Genomic DNA, 16,633 nt, shown 5'->3' on the forward strand with positions numbered 1-16,633 from the left:
GGGTTGTTACAGTGAGGGGTGTGGGGTATAACAGAGTGTTACAGTGAGAGGTGTGGTGTATATCAGAGTGTTACAGTGAGGGCTATGGGGTATATCAGAGTGTTACAGTGAGTGGTGTGGCTTATATCAGTGTGTTACAGTGAGGGGTGAGGGGTATAACAGTGTGTTACAGTGAGGGGTGTGGATTATATCAGAGTGTTACAGTGAGGGGTGTGGGTTATATCACAGTGTTACAGTGAGGGTTGTGGGGTATATCAGAGTGTTACTGTGAGGGGTGTGGTGAATATCAGGCTGTTACAGTGAGGGGTGTGGGGTATATCAGAGTGTTACTGTGAGGGGTGTGGGATATATCAGAGTGTTACAGTGAGGGCTATGGGGTATATCAGAGTGTTACAGTGAGGGGTGTGGGATATATCAGAGTGTTACTGTGAGGGGTGTGGGGAATATCAGACTGTTACAGTGAGCGGTGTGGGGTATATCAGAGTGTTACAGTGAGCGGTGTGGGATATATCAGAGTGTTACAGTGAGAGGTGTGGGATATATCAGAGTGTTACAGTGAGGGCTATGGGGTATATCAGAGTGTTACAGTGAGGAATGTGGGATATATCAGAGTGTTACAGTGAGAGGTGTGGGGTACATCAGAGTGTTACAGTGAGAGGTTTGGGATATATCAGAGTCTTACAGTGAGGGCTATGGGGTATATCAGAGTGTTACAGTGAGGGGTGTGGGATATATCAGAGTGCTACAGTGAGGGGTGTGGGGTATATCAGAGTGTTACAGTGAGAGGTGTGGGGTATATCAGAGTGTTACAGTGAGAGGTGTGTGGTATATCAGAGTGTTACAGTGAGGGGTGTGGGGTATATCAGAGTGTTACAGAGAGGGGTGTGGGATATATCATTGTTACAGTGAGGGGTGTGGGGTATATCGGGTTGTTACAGTGAGGGGTGTGGGGTATAACAGAGTGTTACAGTGAGAGGTGTGGTGTATATCAGAGTGTTACAGTGAGGGCTATGGGGTATATCAGAGTGTTACAGTGAGTGGTGTGGCTTATATCAGTGTGTTACAGTGAGGGGTGAGGGGTATAACAGTGTGTTACAGTGAGGGGTGTGGATTATATCAGAGTGTTACAGTGAGGGGTGTGGGTTATATCACAGTGTTACAGTGAGGGTTGTGGGGTATATCAGAGTATATTAGTGAGGGGTGTGGAATATATCTGAGTGTTACAGTGAGGCATGTGGGTTATATCAGTGTTACAGTGAGGGGTGTGGATTATATCAGAGTGTTACAGTGAGGGGTGTGGGATATATCAGAGAGTTACAGTGAGGTCAGATTGTTACAGTGAGGGGTGGGGGATATATCAGAGTGTTACAGTGAGGGGTGTGGGGTATATCCGAGTGTTACAGTGAGGGCTGTGGGGTATATCCGAGTGTTACTGTGAGGGGCGTGGGATATATGAGAGTGTTACAATGAGGTGTTTGAGATTTACCAGAGTGTTACAGTGAGGGGTGTGGCCTATATCAGAATGTTACATTGAGGGGTGTAGTTTATATCAGAGTGTTACAGTGAGGGGCGTGGGGTATATAAGAGTGTTACAGTGAGGGGTGTGGGCTATACAGTGAAGGGTGTGGGATATATCGGAGTGTTACAGTGAGGTTTGTGGTTTATATCTGAGTGTTACAGTGAGGGGTGTGGGGTATATCAGAGTGTTACAGTGAGGGGTGTGGGGTATATCAGAGTCTTACAGTGAGGGGTGTGGCTTATATCAGAGTGTTACTGAGAGGGGTGTGGGGTATATCAGTGTGTTACAGTGTGGGGTGTGGGGTATATCCGAGCGTTACATTGAGGGGCGTGGGATATATGAGAGTGTTACAATGAGGTCTTTGAGTTTTACCAGAGTGTTACAGTGAGGGGTGTGGGATATATCAGGGTGTTACAGTGAGTGGTGTGGCTTATATCAGAATGTTACAGTGAGGGGTGTTGGATATATCAGAGTCTTACAGTGAGGGCTGTGGCTTATATCAGAGTGTTACAGTGAGGGGTGTGGTGTATATCAGAGTGTTACAGTGAGGGGTGTGGGATATATCAGAGTGTTACAGTGAGGGGTGTGGGGTATATCAGTGTGTTACAGTGAGGGGTGTGGGATATATCAGACTTTTACAGTGAGTGGTGTGGGATATATCAGAGTGTTACTGTGAGGGGTGTGGGGTATATCAGTGTGTTACAGTGAGGGGTGTGGGATATATCAGAGTGTTACAGTGAGGGGTGTGAGATATATCAGAGTGTTACTGTGGGGGGTGTGGGGTATATCAGAGTGTTACTGTGAGGGGTGTGGGATATATCGGACTGTTACAGTGAGGGGTGCGGGGTATATCTGAATGTTACAGTGAGGGGTGTGGGGATATATCAGAGTGTTACTGTGAGGGGTGTGGTGATATATCAGGGTGTTACTTTAAGGGGTGTGGGGTATATCAGAGTGCTACTGTGAGGGGTGTAGGTTATATCAGAGTGTTACTATGAGGAGTGTAGGGTATATCACAGTGTTACTGTGAGGTGTGTGGGATATATCAGGGTGTTACTGTGAGGGGTGTGGGGATATATCGGAGTGATACTCTGAGGGGTGTGGGGATATATCAGAGTGTTACTGTGAGGGGTGTGGGGATATATCAGAGTGTTACTGTGAGGGGTTTGGGGATATATCAGAGTGTTACAGTGAGGGGTTTGGGGTATATCAGTGTTACAGTGAGGGGTGTGAGATATATCAGAGTGTTACAGTGAGGGGTGTGGGATATATCAGAGTGTTACAGTGAGGGGTGCGGGGATATATCAGAGTGTTACTGTGAGGGGTGTGGGGATATATCAGAGTGTTACTGTGAGGGGTGTGGGGATATATCAGCGTGTTACTGTGAGGGGTGTGGGGATATATCAGAGTGTTACTGTGAGGGGTTTGGGGATATATCAGAGTGTTACAGTGAGGGGTGTGGGGTATATCAGTGTTACAGTGAGGGGTGTGGGGTATATCAGAGTGTTACAGTGAGGGGTGTGGGGTATATCAGACTGTTACAGTGAGGGGTTTGAGATTTATCAGAGTGTTACAGTGAGGGGTGTGGGTTATATCAGAGTGTTACAGTGAGGGGTGTGGATTATATCAGAGTGTTACAGTGAGTGGTGTGGGTTATATCAGAGTGTTACAGTGAGGCGTGTGGGGTATATCAGAGTGTTACAGTGAGTGGTGTGGGTTATATCACAGTATAATTGTGAAGGGTGTGGATTGATAAAGTATAAATCTCCCTCTACTCCGTCCCCATCAAACACTCCCAGGACAGGTACAGCACGGGGTTAGATACAGAGTAAAGCTCCCTCTACACTGTCCCCATCAAACACTCCCAGGACAGGTACAGCACGGGTTTAGATACAGAGTAAAGCACCCTCTACAACGACCCCATCAAACACTCATAGGACAGGTACAGGACGGGGTAAGATACAGAGTAAAGATCCCTCTAGATCGTCCCCATCAAACACTCCCAGTACAGGCGCAGCATGGGGTTACATACAGAGTAAAGCTCCCTCTACACCGTCCCCATCAAACACTCCCAGGACAGGTACAGCACGGGGTTAGATACAGAGTAAAGCTCCCTCTACACCGTCCCCATCAAACACTCCCAGGACAGGTACAGCACGGGGTTAAGATGCAGTGTTAATTTGCTGTAAGAGTTGTTCATTCCAGGGAGAATATTTCGTTGTGAATGGTGTCCTTTCTCCGAGTTGAGTGTGGTTTTGGACCGTTTCATATTTAATTCATGTTATCCCATCTGCATCGCTGTCAGGGAGAGTTTTGTTTATGTCTTTACTTTCTGTATTTCAATTTGTTTTTCGTTTGAATGCTTAAATGTCGATGTCGATGAGCGGACCATTCATAACCTTCGGCCTCAGAGGTAGGTGATGACCTTATGACGACCTTTCAACCCCATTGCCCCCTGTTCCCCCGCACCACCACCTCTCCCTTGTCCCAGCCCCTGCCACAGGACCGGGGAGGGGTGGTGGGGGGCGGTGGTTGTGAGGAGGGGAGTAGGTATTTAACGTTCCACTTGAATTCAATGTGTTCCAGTGGCGCCACCAGTGGCAGGAGGTCAACACTGCAGCGTGACTTGTTTACATAGGAAGTTCACACTGAAACTGTTGACATGCGAGTCTCACAAGCAGCAGTGCTCAACAGAGAGGGGACTGAGAGACACCAGTCAGTGTACAGATATCTCCCTGAGAGAGAGGACTGAGAGACACCAGTCAGTGTACAGATATCTCCCTGAGAGAGAGGGGACTGAGAGACACCAGTCAGTGTACAGATATCTCACTGAGAGAGAGAGGGGACTGAGAGACACCAGTCAGTGTACAGATATCTCACTGAGAGAGAGAGGGGACTGAGAGACACCAGTCAGTGTACAGATATCTCCCTGAGAGAGGGGACTGAGAGACACCAGTCAGTGTACAGATATCTCCCTAAGAGAGAGAGAGAGGGACTGAGAGACACCAGTCTGTGTACAGATATCTCCCTGAGAGAGAGAGGGACTGAGAGACACCAGTCAGTGTACAGATATCTCCCTGAGAGAGAGGGGACTGAGAGACACCAGTCAGTGTACAGATATCTCCCTGAGAGAAAGGGGACTGAGAGACACCAGTCAGTGTACAGATATCTCCCTGAGAGAGAGAGGGAGTGAGAGACACCAGTCAGTGTACAGATATCTCCCTGAGAGAAAGGGGACTGAGAGACACCAGTCAGTGTACAGATATCTCCCTGAGAGAGAGGGACTGAGAGACACCAGTCAGTGTACAGATATCTCCCTGAGAGAGAGAGGGACTGAGAGACACCAGTCAGTGTACAGATATCTCCCTGAGAGAGAGGGACTGAGAGACACCAGTCAGTGTACAGATATCTCCCTGAGAGAGAGAGGGACTGAGAGACACCAGTCAGTGTACAGATATCTCCCTGAGAGAGAGGGGCTGAGAGACAGCAGTCAGTGAAAGATATCTCCTTGAGAGAGAGGGACTGAGAGACACCAGTCAGTGTACAGATATCTCCCTGAGAGAGAGGGACTGAGAGACACCAGTCAGTGTACAGATATCCCCCTGAGAGAGAGGGACTGAGAGACACCAGTCAGTGTACAGATATCTCCCTGAGGGAGAGAGGTTGCAGCTGTTAATCCTCTTTGTGAATCGATCTTTCCCTCTTCTCCATTGCCTGGACTCCTCTTGCTCCTTCCGTCTGCCCCTTTACCGGTTCCCCCCATCTGAATCCGTGTTTCTATCACAGGGGAAGGACAGCGACGACGATGATGAGGTTGTTCATGTCGATTGCGATCACTTCATGGATGAGTTCTTTGAACAGGTGAGTGGGCCTCCTCCGGCAGTTCGGGAATGCCCCCGGACACTTGGAGGAGCTGGGATCGCTCTCTCCCCACCGCAGCGGAGAAGGTTAAGGGGGGGAGGTTGAATCGAGGCTTTCCCAATCGGGGAGGGGGTTGGGGGATCGAGGAACGAGGAGGGAAACTGCTTCCAGTGACGGGAGGGTGGGGAAACCAGAGGGACAGGGATCGGAGGCGATTGGGATAAGAACCAGAGTTGGTTGGGGGGGGTGTTGTGTGTGTGTGTGTTGTGTGGGGGTGGGGGAGATGGGGAAAGGTTTTGTGGGACCCAGCGAGTTGTTGTGATCTGGAAGGTTCTGCCTGAAAGGGCGGTGGGAGCAGATTCAATAGGAACACTCGGAATGGGGGGAATCGGAGAAACACTGGAAGGGGAAAAATTCACAGGGCGATGGGGAGGGGGGAGAGAGAGCAGGAGGTGGGAGTGGGATCAATTGGATAGCTCTACCAGAGAGCCAGCACGGAGGGGAGATGGGCAGAATGGCTTCCCTGTTGTGAGGAGAGAGTGGGGTAGTGGGATTAGTTTGGGATTGATACAGGGCTATGGGGAGAGAGCGGGGCAGTGGGATTAGTTTGGGATTGATACAGGGCTATGGGGAGAGAGCGGGGCAGTGGGGTTAGTTTGGGGATTGATACAGGGCTATGGGGAGAGAGCGGGGCAGTGGGATTAGTTTGGGGATTGATACAGGGCTATGGGGAGAGAGCGGGGCAGTGGGATTAGTTTGGGGATTGATACAGGGCTATGGGGAGAGAGCGGGGCAGTGGGATTAGTTTGGGGATTGATACAGGGCTATGGGGTGAGAGTGCGGGGCAGTGGGATTAGTTTGGGATTGATACAGGGCTGTGGGGAGACAGCGGGACAGTGGGATTAGTTTGGGGATTGATACAGGGCTATGGGGAGAGAGCGGGGCAGTGGGATTAGTTTGGGATTGATACAGGGCTGTGGGGAGACAGCGGGACAGTGGGATTAGTTTGGGGATTGATACAGGGCTATGGGGAGAGAGCGGGGCAGTGGGGTTAGTTTGGGGATTGATACCTGTTTTTGTTGCCTACTGACAGGTTGAGGAGATCCGTGGATGCATCGAGAAGCTGTCAGAAGATGTGGAACGGGTTAAAAAACAACACAGTTCCATCCTGGCCGCTCCGAATCCTGACGACAGTAAGTGTGAGGCTTAAGGTGTGCGGTGGGCAATGTGGAAGGCGGGGAAGGCTGTTTTACGGTCAGGGGCAGTACGTCCTGCCTTAGGCTGTGGAATCCCTGTAGCTGGGCTCCCAGTCAGGACTGAGGCCCACGCACCCACCCACAGGCACACAGGCTTCATCCAGCCCTCCAGGACCAAGGCCCCTAAACCAGGCCAACACTCGCCATTAGCCTGAATTCAGGGAGCGCCGCACTGTCGGAGGGTCAGTGCTGAGGGAGCGGGACACTGTCGGAGGGTCAGTGCTGAGGGAGCGGGGCACTGTCGGAGGGTCAGTACTGAGGGAGCTCCGCACTGTCGGAGGGTCAGTGCTGAGGGAGAGCCTCAGTGTCGGAGGGTCATTACTGAGGGAGCTCTGCACTGTCGGAGGGTCAGTACTGAGGGAGTGCCGCACTGTCGGAGGGTCAGTGTTGAGGGAGCGCCGCACTGTCGGAGGGTCAGTGCTGAGGGAGTGCCGCACTGTTGGAGGGTCAGTACTGAGGGAGCTCCGCACTGTCGGAGGGTCAGTGCTGAGGGAGAGCCTCAGTGTCGGAGGGTCATTACTGAGGGAGCTCTGCACTGTCGGAGGGTCAGTACTGAGGGAGTGCCGCACTGTCGGAGGGTCAGTGCTGAGGGAGCGCCGCACTGTCGGAGGGTCAGTGCTGAGGGAGTGCCGCACTGTTGGAGGGTCAGTACTGAGGGAGCTCCGCACTGTCGGAGGGTCAGTACTGAGGTTTAGACCACATTCGTAGCACTGTGCACAGTTCCGATCTCCGTATCCCTCGGTTAGACCACGCTGGGAGCACTGTGCACAGTCCCGGTCTCCGTATCCCTCGGTTAGACCACACTCGGAGCACCGTGCACAGTTCCGATCTCCGTATCCCTCGGTTAGACCACGCTGGGAGCACTGTGCACAGTCCCGGTCTCCGTATCCCTCGGTTAGACCACACTCGGAGCACCGTGCACAGTCCCGGTCTCCGTATCCCTTAGTTAGACCACACTCGGAGCGCCGTGCACAGTTCCGGTCTCCGTATCCCTCGGTTAGACCACACTCGGAGCACTGTGCACAGTCCCGGTCTCCGTATCCCTCGGTTAGACCACACTCGGAGCACCATGCACAGTCCCGGTCTCCGTATCCCTCGGTTAGACCACACTCGGAGCACTGTGCACAGTTCCGGTCTCCGTATCCCTCGGTTAGACCACACTCGGAGCACCGTGCACAGTCCCGGTCTCCGTATCCCTCGGTTAGACCACACTGGGAGCACCGTGCACAGTCCCGGTCTCCGTATCCCTCGGTTAGACCACACTGGGAGCACCGTGCACAGTTCCGGTCTCCGTATCCCTCGGTTAGACCACACTCGGAGCACTGTGCACAGTCCCGGTCTCCGTATCCCTCGGTTAGACCACACTGGGAGCACTGTGCACAGTTCCGGTCTCCGTATCCCTCGGTTAGACCACACTCGGAGCACCGTGCACAGTTCCAGTCTCCGTATCCCTCGGTTAGACCACACTGGGAGCACCGTGCACACTACCGGTCTCCGTATTATGAAAGGGATAGAGAGTCACTGGAGAAGGTGTATCAAGGATTTACCAGCCTGATACCAGAACGGGGAGGTTATAAATATCAGGAAGGATTGAACAGGCTGGGGCTCTTCTCTCTAGAACAGAGAAGGCCGAGGGGGTGACCTGATCGAGATCTTTGAGATAACGAAAGGGGTTTCAATAGGGTAGACGTAGAGAAGATATCTCCCCTTGCGGGCGAGACCAGAACTCAGGCTGGAGGAGGAGGGGGTGGGGGGTCTGTCAATATAAGAGAGTCACTGATAAATCCCAACGGGGAACTGGGGAGAAACGTCTTTACCCCGGAGAGCGGGGAGAGTGTGGGACTCGCTCCCACGGGGAGAGGGGAATCGTGTCGAGAGATTTAAGGTGGGGGTGGGGAGCTGGGGTGACGCTGGATAAACACAGGAGGGAGGGAGGAGTAGGAGGAGATGTGGATGGTGGGTGGGGGGGAGAGGAAGAGGGGGAGGCGGGAGGAGGCTGGTGTGGGGGCAGGGAGGCCAGCACGGGGGTGGGAGAGGGGCCGAGTGTCCCTGCTGTGAACACTGGGTGAATCACTATAAGGAGTTCCGTCCCCACTAATCGCTGGTGCCTTTTCCCAACTCTCGGCAGAGATTAAACAAGAACTGGAGGATTTGACAGCCGACATTAAGAAGATTGCCAACAAGGTCCGCTCCAAATTAAAAAGTGAGTGAGTGACTCCCCCTCTCGCTTCAGGTTGGGGCCCTCTGGTGTACCCCCTCAATCGCCACGAGCGTCTATCCTCACTACCGCCCCTCACCCGCATCTCTGCCCTTCTGTTTCACATCCACGTGCTTCCCCTCAGCAACATCATCCCAACGCAGGGGGTTAATCTTCCTGCGCGCTCTACGCCCACCCCAGCTCTGCCTCACCAGCACCTCCCTCAACCTGACCCCCCACCGCTCCAGATTCCGATCCCGAGCTTCCGACCCCCATCCCTCTCCCACTCCAGACTCTGAACACGAGCTCCCGACCCCCATCCCTCTCCCCGCTCCGGTCTCCGATCCCCAGCTCCCGACCCCCATCCCTCTCCCCGCTCCAGACTCCGATCCCGAGCTCCCGACACCCATCCCTCTCCCCGTTCCAGCCTCCGATCCCGAGCTCCCGACCCCCATCCCACTCCCGCTCCAGACTCCGATCCCGAGCTCCCGACCCCCATCCCACTCCCGCTCCAGACTCCGATCCCGAGCTCCCGACCCCCATCCCTCTCCCCGCTCCAGACTCCGATCCCGAGCTCCCGACCCCCATCCCTCCCCCCTCTCCAGACGCCGATCCCGAGCTCCCGACCTCCATCCCTCTCCCGTTCCAGACTCCGATCCCGAGCGCCCGACCCCCATTCCTCTCCCGCTCCAGACTCCGATCCCGAGCTCCCGATCCCCATCCCTCTCCCCGCTCCAGACTCCGATCCTGAGCACCCGACCCCCATTCCTCTCCCGCTCCAGACTCCGATCCCGAGCTCCCGATCCCCATCCCTCTCCCCGCTCCAGACTCCGATCCTGAGCACCCGACCCCCATTCCTCTCCCGCTCCAGACTCTGATCCCGAGCTCACAAGCCCCATCCCTCATCCCGCTCCAGACTCTGATCCCGAGCTCCTGATCCCCAACCCTCTCCCGCTCCAGACTCTGATCCCGAGCTCACGAGCCCCATCCCTCATCCCGCTCCAGACTCCGATCCCGAGCTTCCGACCCCCATCCCTCTCCCCGCTCCAGACTCCGATCCTGAGCTCCCGACCTCCATCCCTCTCCCGCTCCAGACTCCACTCCCGACCCCCATCCCTCTCCCCGCTCCACACTCCGATCCCGAGCCCCCAACCCCCATCAGTCTGCCCGCTCCAGACTCCGATCCCGAGCTCCCGACCCCCATCCCTCTGCCGCTCCAGACTCTGATCCCGAGCTCCCGACCCACATCCCTCTCCCCGCTCCGGACTCTGATCCCGAGCTCCCAACCCCCATCACTCTCCCGTTCCAGACTCCGATCCCGAGCTCCCGACCCCCATCCCTCTCCTGCTCCAGAATCCAACCCCGAGCTCCCGACCCCCATCACTCTCCTGTTCCAGTCTCCGATCCCGAGCTCCCGACCCCCATCCCTCTCCCGCTCCAGACTCCAACCCAGAACTCCCGACCCCCATCCCCCTCCAGCTCCAGACTCCGATCCCGAGCTACCGACCCCAATCCCTCTCCCCGCTCCACACTCCGATCCCGAGCTCCCAACCCCCATCTCTCTCCCGCTCCAGACTCCGATCCCGAGTTCCCGACCCCCATCCCTCTCTCCACTCCAGACTCTGATCCCGAGCTCCCGACCCCCATTCCTCTCTCCACTCCAGACTCCGATCCCAAGCTCCCGACCCCCATCCCTTTCCCGCTCCAGACTCCGATCCCGAGCTCCCGACCCCCATCCCTCTCCCCGCTCCAGACTCCGATCCCGAGCTCCCGACCCCCATCCCTCTCCCGCTCCAGACTCTGATCCCGAGCTCCCGACCCCCATCCCTCTCCCCGCTCCGGACTCCGATCCCGAGCTCCCGACCTCCATCCCTCTCCCGCTCCAGACTCCGATCCCGAGCTCCCGACCCCCATCCCTCTCCCTTTTCCGGACTCCGATCCCGAGCTCCGGACCCCAATCCCTCTCCCCGCTCCAGACTCCGATCCCAAGCTCCTGACCCCTATCCCTCTCCCCGCTCTGGACTCCGATCCCGAGCTCCGGACCCCCATCCCTCTCCCCGCTCCGGACTCCGATCCCGAGCTCCCGACCCCCAGCCTTCTCCCTATTACCTGTCCGAGGCCGAACCGAACTGTCCACAACCTCTGCCTGATTTTTGACCTCGAGATGGGCCTCCGACCCCACCTCCGCCCCATCGCTAAGACCGCCCATTCCCCCCTCGGTAACATCGCCTGACTCTTCCCCCACCCCCTGTCTCCGCTGAAGCCCTCGTCCACGCCCTCCTTCCCTCCGGGCTCGAGTATTCCGACGCTCTCCCGGCCGCTCTCCCACACTCGACCCTCCGTAAACTTCAGCACTTCCCAAAACTCTGCCCCCCCCAACCCCACCGACCTCCAACCACGACCCCGTGTCCAAACTCGCACCGAGTCCCATTCACCCGTCACCCCCTGTGCTCGTTGACCCCACACTGGCTCCCGGTCCGGCAACCCCTCCATTTTCACATTCTCACCCTCGTTTTCAAATCCCTCCTTGGCCCTCACTCCCCCCTCCCTATCTCTGTAACCTCCTCCAGCCCCGACAACCCTCCCTATCTCTGTAACCTCCTCCTGCTCCCTACTACCCTCCCTATCTCTGTAACCTCCTCCAGCCCCCTACACCCCTCCCTATCTCTGTAACCTCCTCCAGCCTCTACACCCCTCCCTATCTCTGTAACCTCCTCCAGCCTCTACACCCCTCCCTATCTCTGTAACCTCCTCCAGCCCCGACACCCCTCCCTATCTCTGTAACCTCCTCCAGCCCCGACACCCCTCCCTATCTCTGTAACCTCCTCCTGCCCCCTACAACCCTCCCTATCTCTGTAACCTCCTCCAGCCCCCTACACCCCCTCCCTATCTCTGTAACCTCCTCCAGCCCCGACAACCCTCCCTGTCTCCCAGTCCCTCTCCTTCTCTCCCTCTCTCCCTCTCCTTCTCTCTCTCCCTCTCCTTCTCTCCCTCTCTCTCCCTCTCCTTCTCTCCCTCTCTCTCTCTCCGTCTCTCTTCCTTTAAGACAGACCCTGAACAACCAGCCTCTTTAAAGGATGCGAACACCTCCGGTTGCATGTGGACGGCAAATGCTCGGAGTGCCGAGCAGGATTGATGGGGAAGGCGCAGGGCAGGGAGGTGAAAGGAATCGGACTGCCTGTCTGCTCCCACACCTTCCCAGCACTCTCAGCATTTTCTGTCTCGCTCTCCCATTTCGGGGATCACTAATATTTCACGGCTAACATCTCCGTCTCCCGCTCCTTCTCGAATTCCGTCTTCAATCGTTCCGATCAGGGGTGACGGGATGGGGCACAGAGAGTCCTGAGTTTACAAATGTCTTAAACAATAGACCCTCGGTCTCGCACACAGAGACTGTCTAAGTCTTGGTACTTTCTCTTTCACAAGTCATTCAACAGAATATTGAACAGGAAGAGGGACAGAACAGGTCATCAGCAGATCTCCGAATTCGCAAGACACAGGTAGGAAAATCTCACCGCGCGTTAGATACACTGTCCTTTCCCCCTCTGGGACCGGGTGTCACAGTGCGTTAGATACGCTGTCCTTTCCCCCTCTGGGACTGGGTGTCACAGTGCGTTAGATACACTGTCCTTTCCCCCTCTGGGACCGGGTGTCACAGTGCGTTAGATACACTGTCCTTTCCCCCTCTGGGACCGGGTGTCACAGTGCGTTAGATACGCTGTCCTTTCCCCCTCTGGGACCGGGTGTCACAGTGCGTTAGATACGCTGTCCTTTCCCCCTCTGGGACCGGGTGTCACAGTGCGTTAGATACACTGTCCTTTCCCCCTCTGGGACCGGGTGTCACAGTGCGTTAGATACGCTGTCCTTTCCCCCTCTGGGACCGGGTGTCACAGTGCGTTAGATACACTGTCCTTTCCCCCTCTGGGACCGGGTGTCACAGTGCGTTAGATACGCTGTCCTTTCCCCCTCTGGGACCGGGTGTCACAGTGCGTTAGATACACTGTCCTTTCCCCCTCTGGGACCGGGTGTCACAGTGCGTTAGATACACTGTCCTTTCCCCCTCTGGGACCGGGCGTCACAGTGCGTTAGATACACTGTCCTTTCCCCCTCTGGGACCGGGTGTCACAGTGCGTTAGATACACTGTCCTTTGTTCAATCCTGTCCCGCAGCCAGAGAACAGAACCAAACTGGATCCAACCTCAGTGCCTCTCTGTCTCTCTCTGTCCAGCATTCGACACTGTCCCGTAAGTTTGTGGAGGTGATGACCGAGTATAACGCCACTCAATCCAAGTACCGGGATCGCTGCAAGGATAGGATCCAGCGGCAGCTGGAGATCAGTGAGTTCCTGGCCAGCTCTCTCTCTCTCTCACACTCCCTCACTCTCTCTCACTCTCACACACTCACTCACTCTCTCTCTCTCTCAGTCACTCACTTTCTCTCTCTCTCTCTCTCACACTCCCTCACTCTCTCTCACTCTCACACACTCACTCACTCTCTCTCTCTCTCTCTCTCTCTCACACTCCCTCACTCTCTCTCACTCTCACACACTCACTCACTCTCTCTCTCTCTCACTCACTCCCTCTCTCTCTCTCTCTCTCACACTCCCTCACTCTCTCTCACTCTCACACACTCACTCACTCTCTCTCTCTCTCACTCACTCCCTCTCTCTCTCTCTCTCACACACTCCCTCACTTTCTCTCTCACACACTCACTCTCTCTCTTTCTCTCTCACACACTCCTTCACTCTCTCTCTCACACACTCACTCTCTCTCTCTCACACACTCACTCTCTCTCTCTCACACACTCACTTTCTCTCTCTCACACACTCCCTCACTCTCTCTCTCTCACACACTCCCTCACTCTCTCTCTCTCACACACTCACTCTCTCTCTCTCACACACTCCCTCACTCTCTCTCTCTCTCACACACTCACTCGCTCTCTCTCTCTCTCACACACTCCCTCACTCTCTCTCTCTCACACACTCCCTCACTCTCTCTCTCACACACTCACTCACTCTCTCTCTCTCACACACTCACTTTCTCTCTCTCACACACTCCCTCACTCTCTCTCTCTCACACACTCCCTCACTCTCTCTCTCTCTCACACACTCACTTTCTCTCTCTCACACACTCACTTTCTCTCTCTCACACACTCCCTCACTCTCTCTCTCTCACACACTCCCTCACTCTCTCTCTCTCTCACACACTCACTCGCTCTCTCTCTCTCACACACTCACTCACTCTCTCTCTCTCACACACTCCCTTACTCTCTCTCTCTCTCACACACTCACTCTCTCTCTCTCTCTCACACACTCCCTTACTCTCTCTCTCTCTCACACACTCCCTCACTCTCTCTCTCTCACACACTCCCTTACTCTCTCTCTCTCACACACTCCCTCTCTCTTCTCTCTCTCTCACACTCCCTCACTCTCTCTCTCTCTCACACACTCACTCGCTCTCTCTCACACACGCACTCGCTCTCTCTCTCTCACACACTCACTCTCTCTCACTCTCTCTCTCTCTCTCACACACTCCCTCACTCTCTCTCTCACACACTCACTCACTCTCTCACTTACACTCACTCCCTCTCTCTCTCTCTCTCCACACACTCACTCACTCTCTCTCTCACACACACTCCCTCACTCTCTCTCTCTCTCACACACTCCCTCACTCTCTCTCTCTCTCACACACTCCCTCTCTCTCTCTCTCACACACACACTCCCTCACTCTCTCTCCCTCACACACTCCCTCACTCTCTCTCTCTCACACACTCCCACTCGCTCTCTCTCTCATACACTCCCTCTCTCTCTCTCTCACTCACTCTCTCACTCACACACTTGCACACACACACTCACACACTCGTGCGCGCACAAACACACTCATGCACACATACACTGGCACACACACACACACTCACACTCAGACACACACAGCATGATCCCAAACTGTGTGATTGCCGGGAATGACAATGTTCCTCTCTTTGTCCCCCTTTCACAGCTGGCAGGACCACTACGAATGAGGAGTTGGAGGACATGTTAGAGAGCGGGAAATTAGCCATCTTCACTGATGATGTGAGCAGACTCATCCCAGGTTTCGATTGGACAATATATCTGACCCCTGTTAAAGAGGGAGTCTCTCCGTCAGGGACCCCTGTTAAAGAGGGAGTCTCTCCGTCGGGGACCCCTGTTAAAGAGGGAGTCTCTCCGTCGGGGACCCCTGTTAAAGAGGGAGTCTCTCCGTCAGGGACCCCTGTTAAAGAGGGAGTCTCTCCGTCTGGGACCCCTGTTAAAGATAGCAGGTTACAGAGATAGGGAGGGCTGTAGGGGCTGGAGGAGGTTACAGAGAAAGGAGGGTTGTAGGGGCTGGAGGAGGTTACAGAGATAGGGAGGGTTGTAGGGGCTGGAGGAGGTTACAGAGAAAGGAGGGTTGGAGGGGCTGGAGGAGGTTACAGAGATAGGGAGGGTTGAAGGGGGCTGGAGGAGGTTACAGTGATAGGGAGGGTAGTAGGGACTGGAGGAGGTTACAGAGATAGGGAGGGTAGTAGCGACTGGAGGAGGTTACAGAGATAGGGAGGGTTGTAGGGGCTTGAGGAGGTTACAGAGATAGGGAGGGTTGTAGGGGCTGGAGGAGGTTACAGAGATAGGGAGGGTTGTAGGGGGTTGGAGGAGGTTACAGAGATAGGGAGGATTGAAGGGGGCTGGAGGAGGTTACAGCGATAGGGAGGGTAGTAGGGACTGGAGGAGGTTACAGAGATAGGGAGGGTAGTAGCGACTGGAGGAAGTTACAGAGATAGGGAGGGTTGTAGGGGCTGGACGAGGTTACAGAGATAGGGAGGGGTGTAGGGGTTGGAGGAGGTTACAGAGATAAGGAGGGTTGTAGGGGCTGGAGGAGGTTACAAAAATAGGGAGTGTTGTGGGGGTTGGAGGAGGTTACAGAGATAGGGAGGGTTGTCAGGGCTGGAGGAGGTTACAGAGATAGGGAGGGTTGTAGGGGCTGGAGGAGATTACAGAGATAGGGAGGGTTGTAGGAGGCTGGAGGAGGTTACAGAGATAGGGAGGGTTGTAGGAGGCTGGAGGAGGTTACAGAGATAGGGAGGGTTGTAGGAGGCTGGAGGAGGTTACAGAGATAGGGAGGGTTGTAGAGGCTGGAGGAGGTTACAGAGATAGGGAGGGGTGTAGGGGCTGGAGGAGATTACAGAGATAGGGAGGGCTGTAGGGGCTGGAGGAGGTTACAGAGATAGGGAGGGGTGTAGGGACTGGAGGAGGTTACAGAGATAGGGAGGGATGTAGGGACTGGAGGAGGTTACAGAGATAGGGAGGGATGTAGGGGCTGGAGGGGGTTACAGAGATAGGGAGGGTTGTAGGGGCTGGAGGGGGTTACAGAGATAGGGAGGGTTGTAGGGGCTGGAGGAGGTTACAGAGATAGGGAGGGTTGTAGGGGCTGGAGGAGGTTACAGAGATAGGGAGGGTTGTAGGGGCTGGGGGAGGTTACAGAGATAGGGATGGTTGTAGGGGCTGGAGGAGGTTACAGAGATAGGGAGGGTTGTAGGGGCTGGAGGAGGTTACAGAGATAGGGAGGGTTGTAGGGGCTGGAGGAGGTTACAGAGATAGGGAGGGTTGTAGGGGCTGAAGGAGGTTACAGAGATAGGGAGGGTTTTAGGGGCTGAAGGAGGTTACAGAGATAGGGAGGGGTGTAGGGGCTGGAGGAGGTTACAGAGATAGGGAGGGGTGTAGGGGGCTGGAGAAGGTTACAGAGATAGTGGGGTGCGAGGTCAATGGCGGGATTTGAAAACCAGCAGTGC

At 55.1% G+C, this 16,633-nt stretch overlaps 1 protein-coding gene across 1 annotated transcript; it reads left to right on the plus strand.

The window, feature by feature from the left end:
• Positions 1–5,311: 5,311 nt before the first annotated feature.
• LOC144677450 (syntaxin-1B-like) lies at positions 5,312–14,903 on the plus strand (the record flags this gene model as incomplete). The annotated part of the gene is made up of 6 exons (XM_078537542.1): positions 5,312–5,380; positions 6,474–6,573; positions 8,765–8,839; positions 12,260–12,333; positions 13,062–13,170; positions 14,830–14,903. Coding segments are annotated over exons 1-6 (453 nt in total), but the record flags the coding sequence as incomplete, so codon positions are not given.
• Between the last annotated feature and the right edge of the window lie 1,730 nt (positions 14,904–16,633).

Source organism: Cetorhinus maximus, unplaced genomic scaffold (assembly GCF_964194155.1).
Source record: "Cetorhinus maximus unplaced genomic scaffold, sCetMax3.hap1.1 HAP1_SCAFFOLD_2550, whole genome shotgun sequence".
Taxonomy (NCBI): domain Eukaryota; kingdom Metazoa; phylum Chordata; class Chondrichthyes; order Lamniformes; family Cetorhinidae; genus Cetorhinus; species Cetorhinus maximus.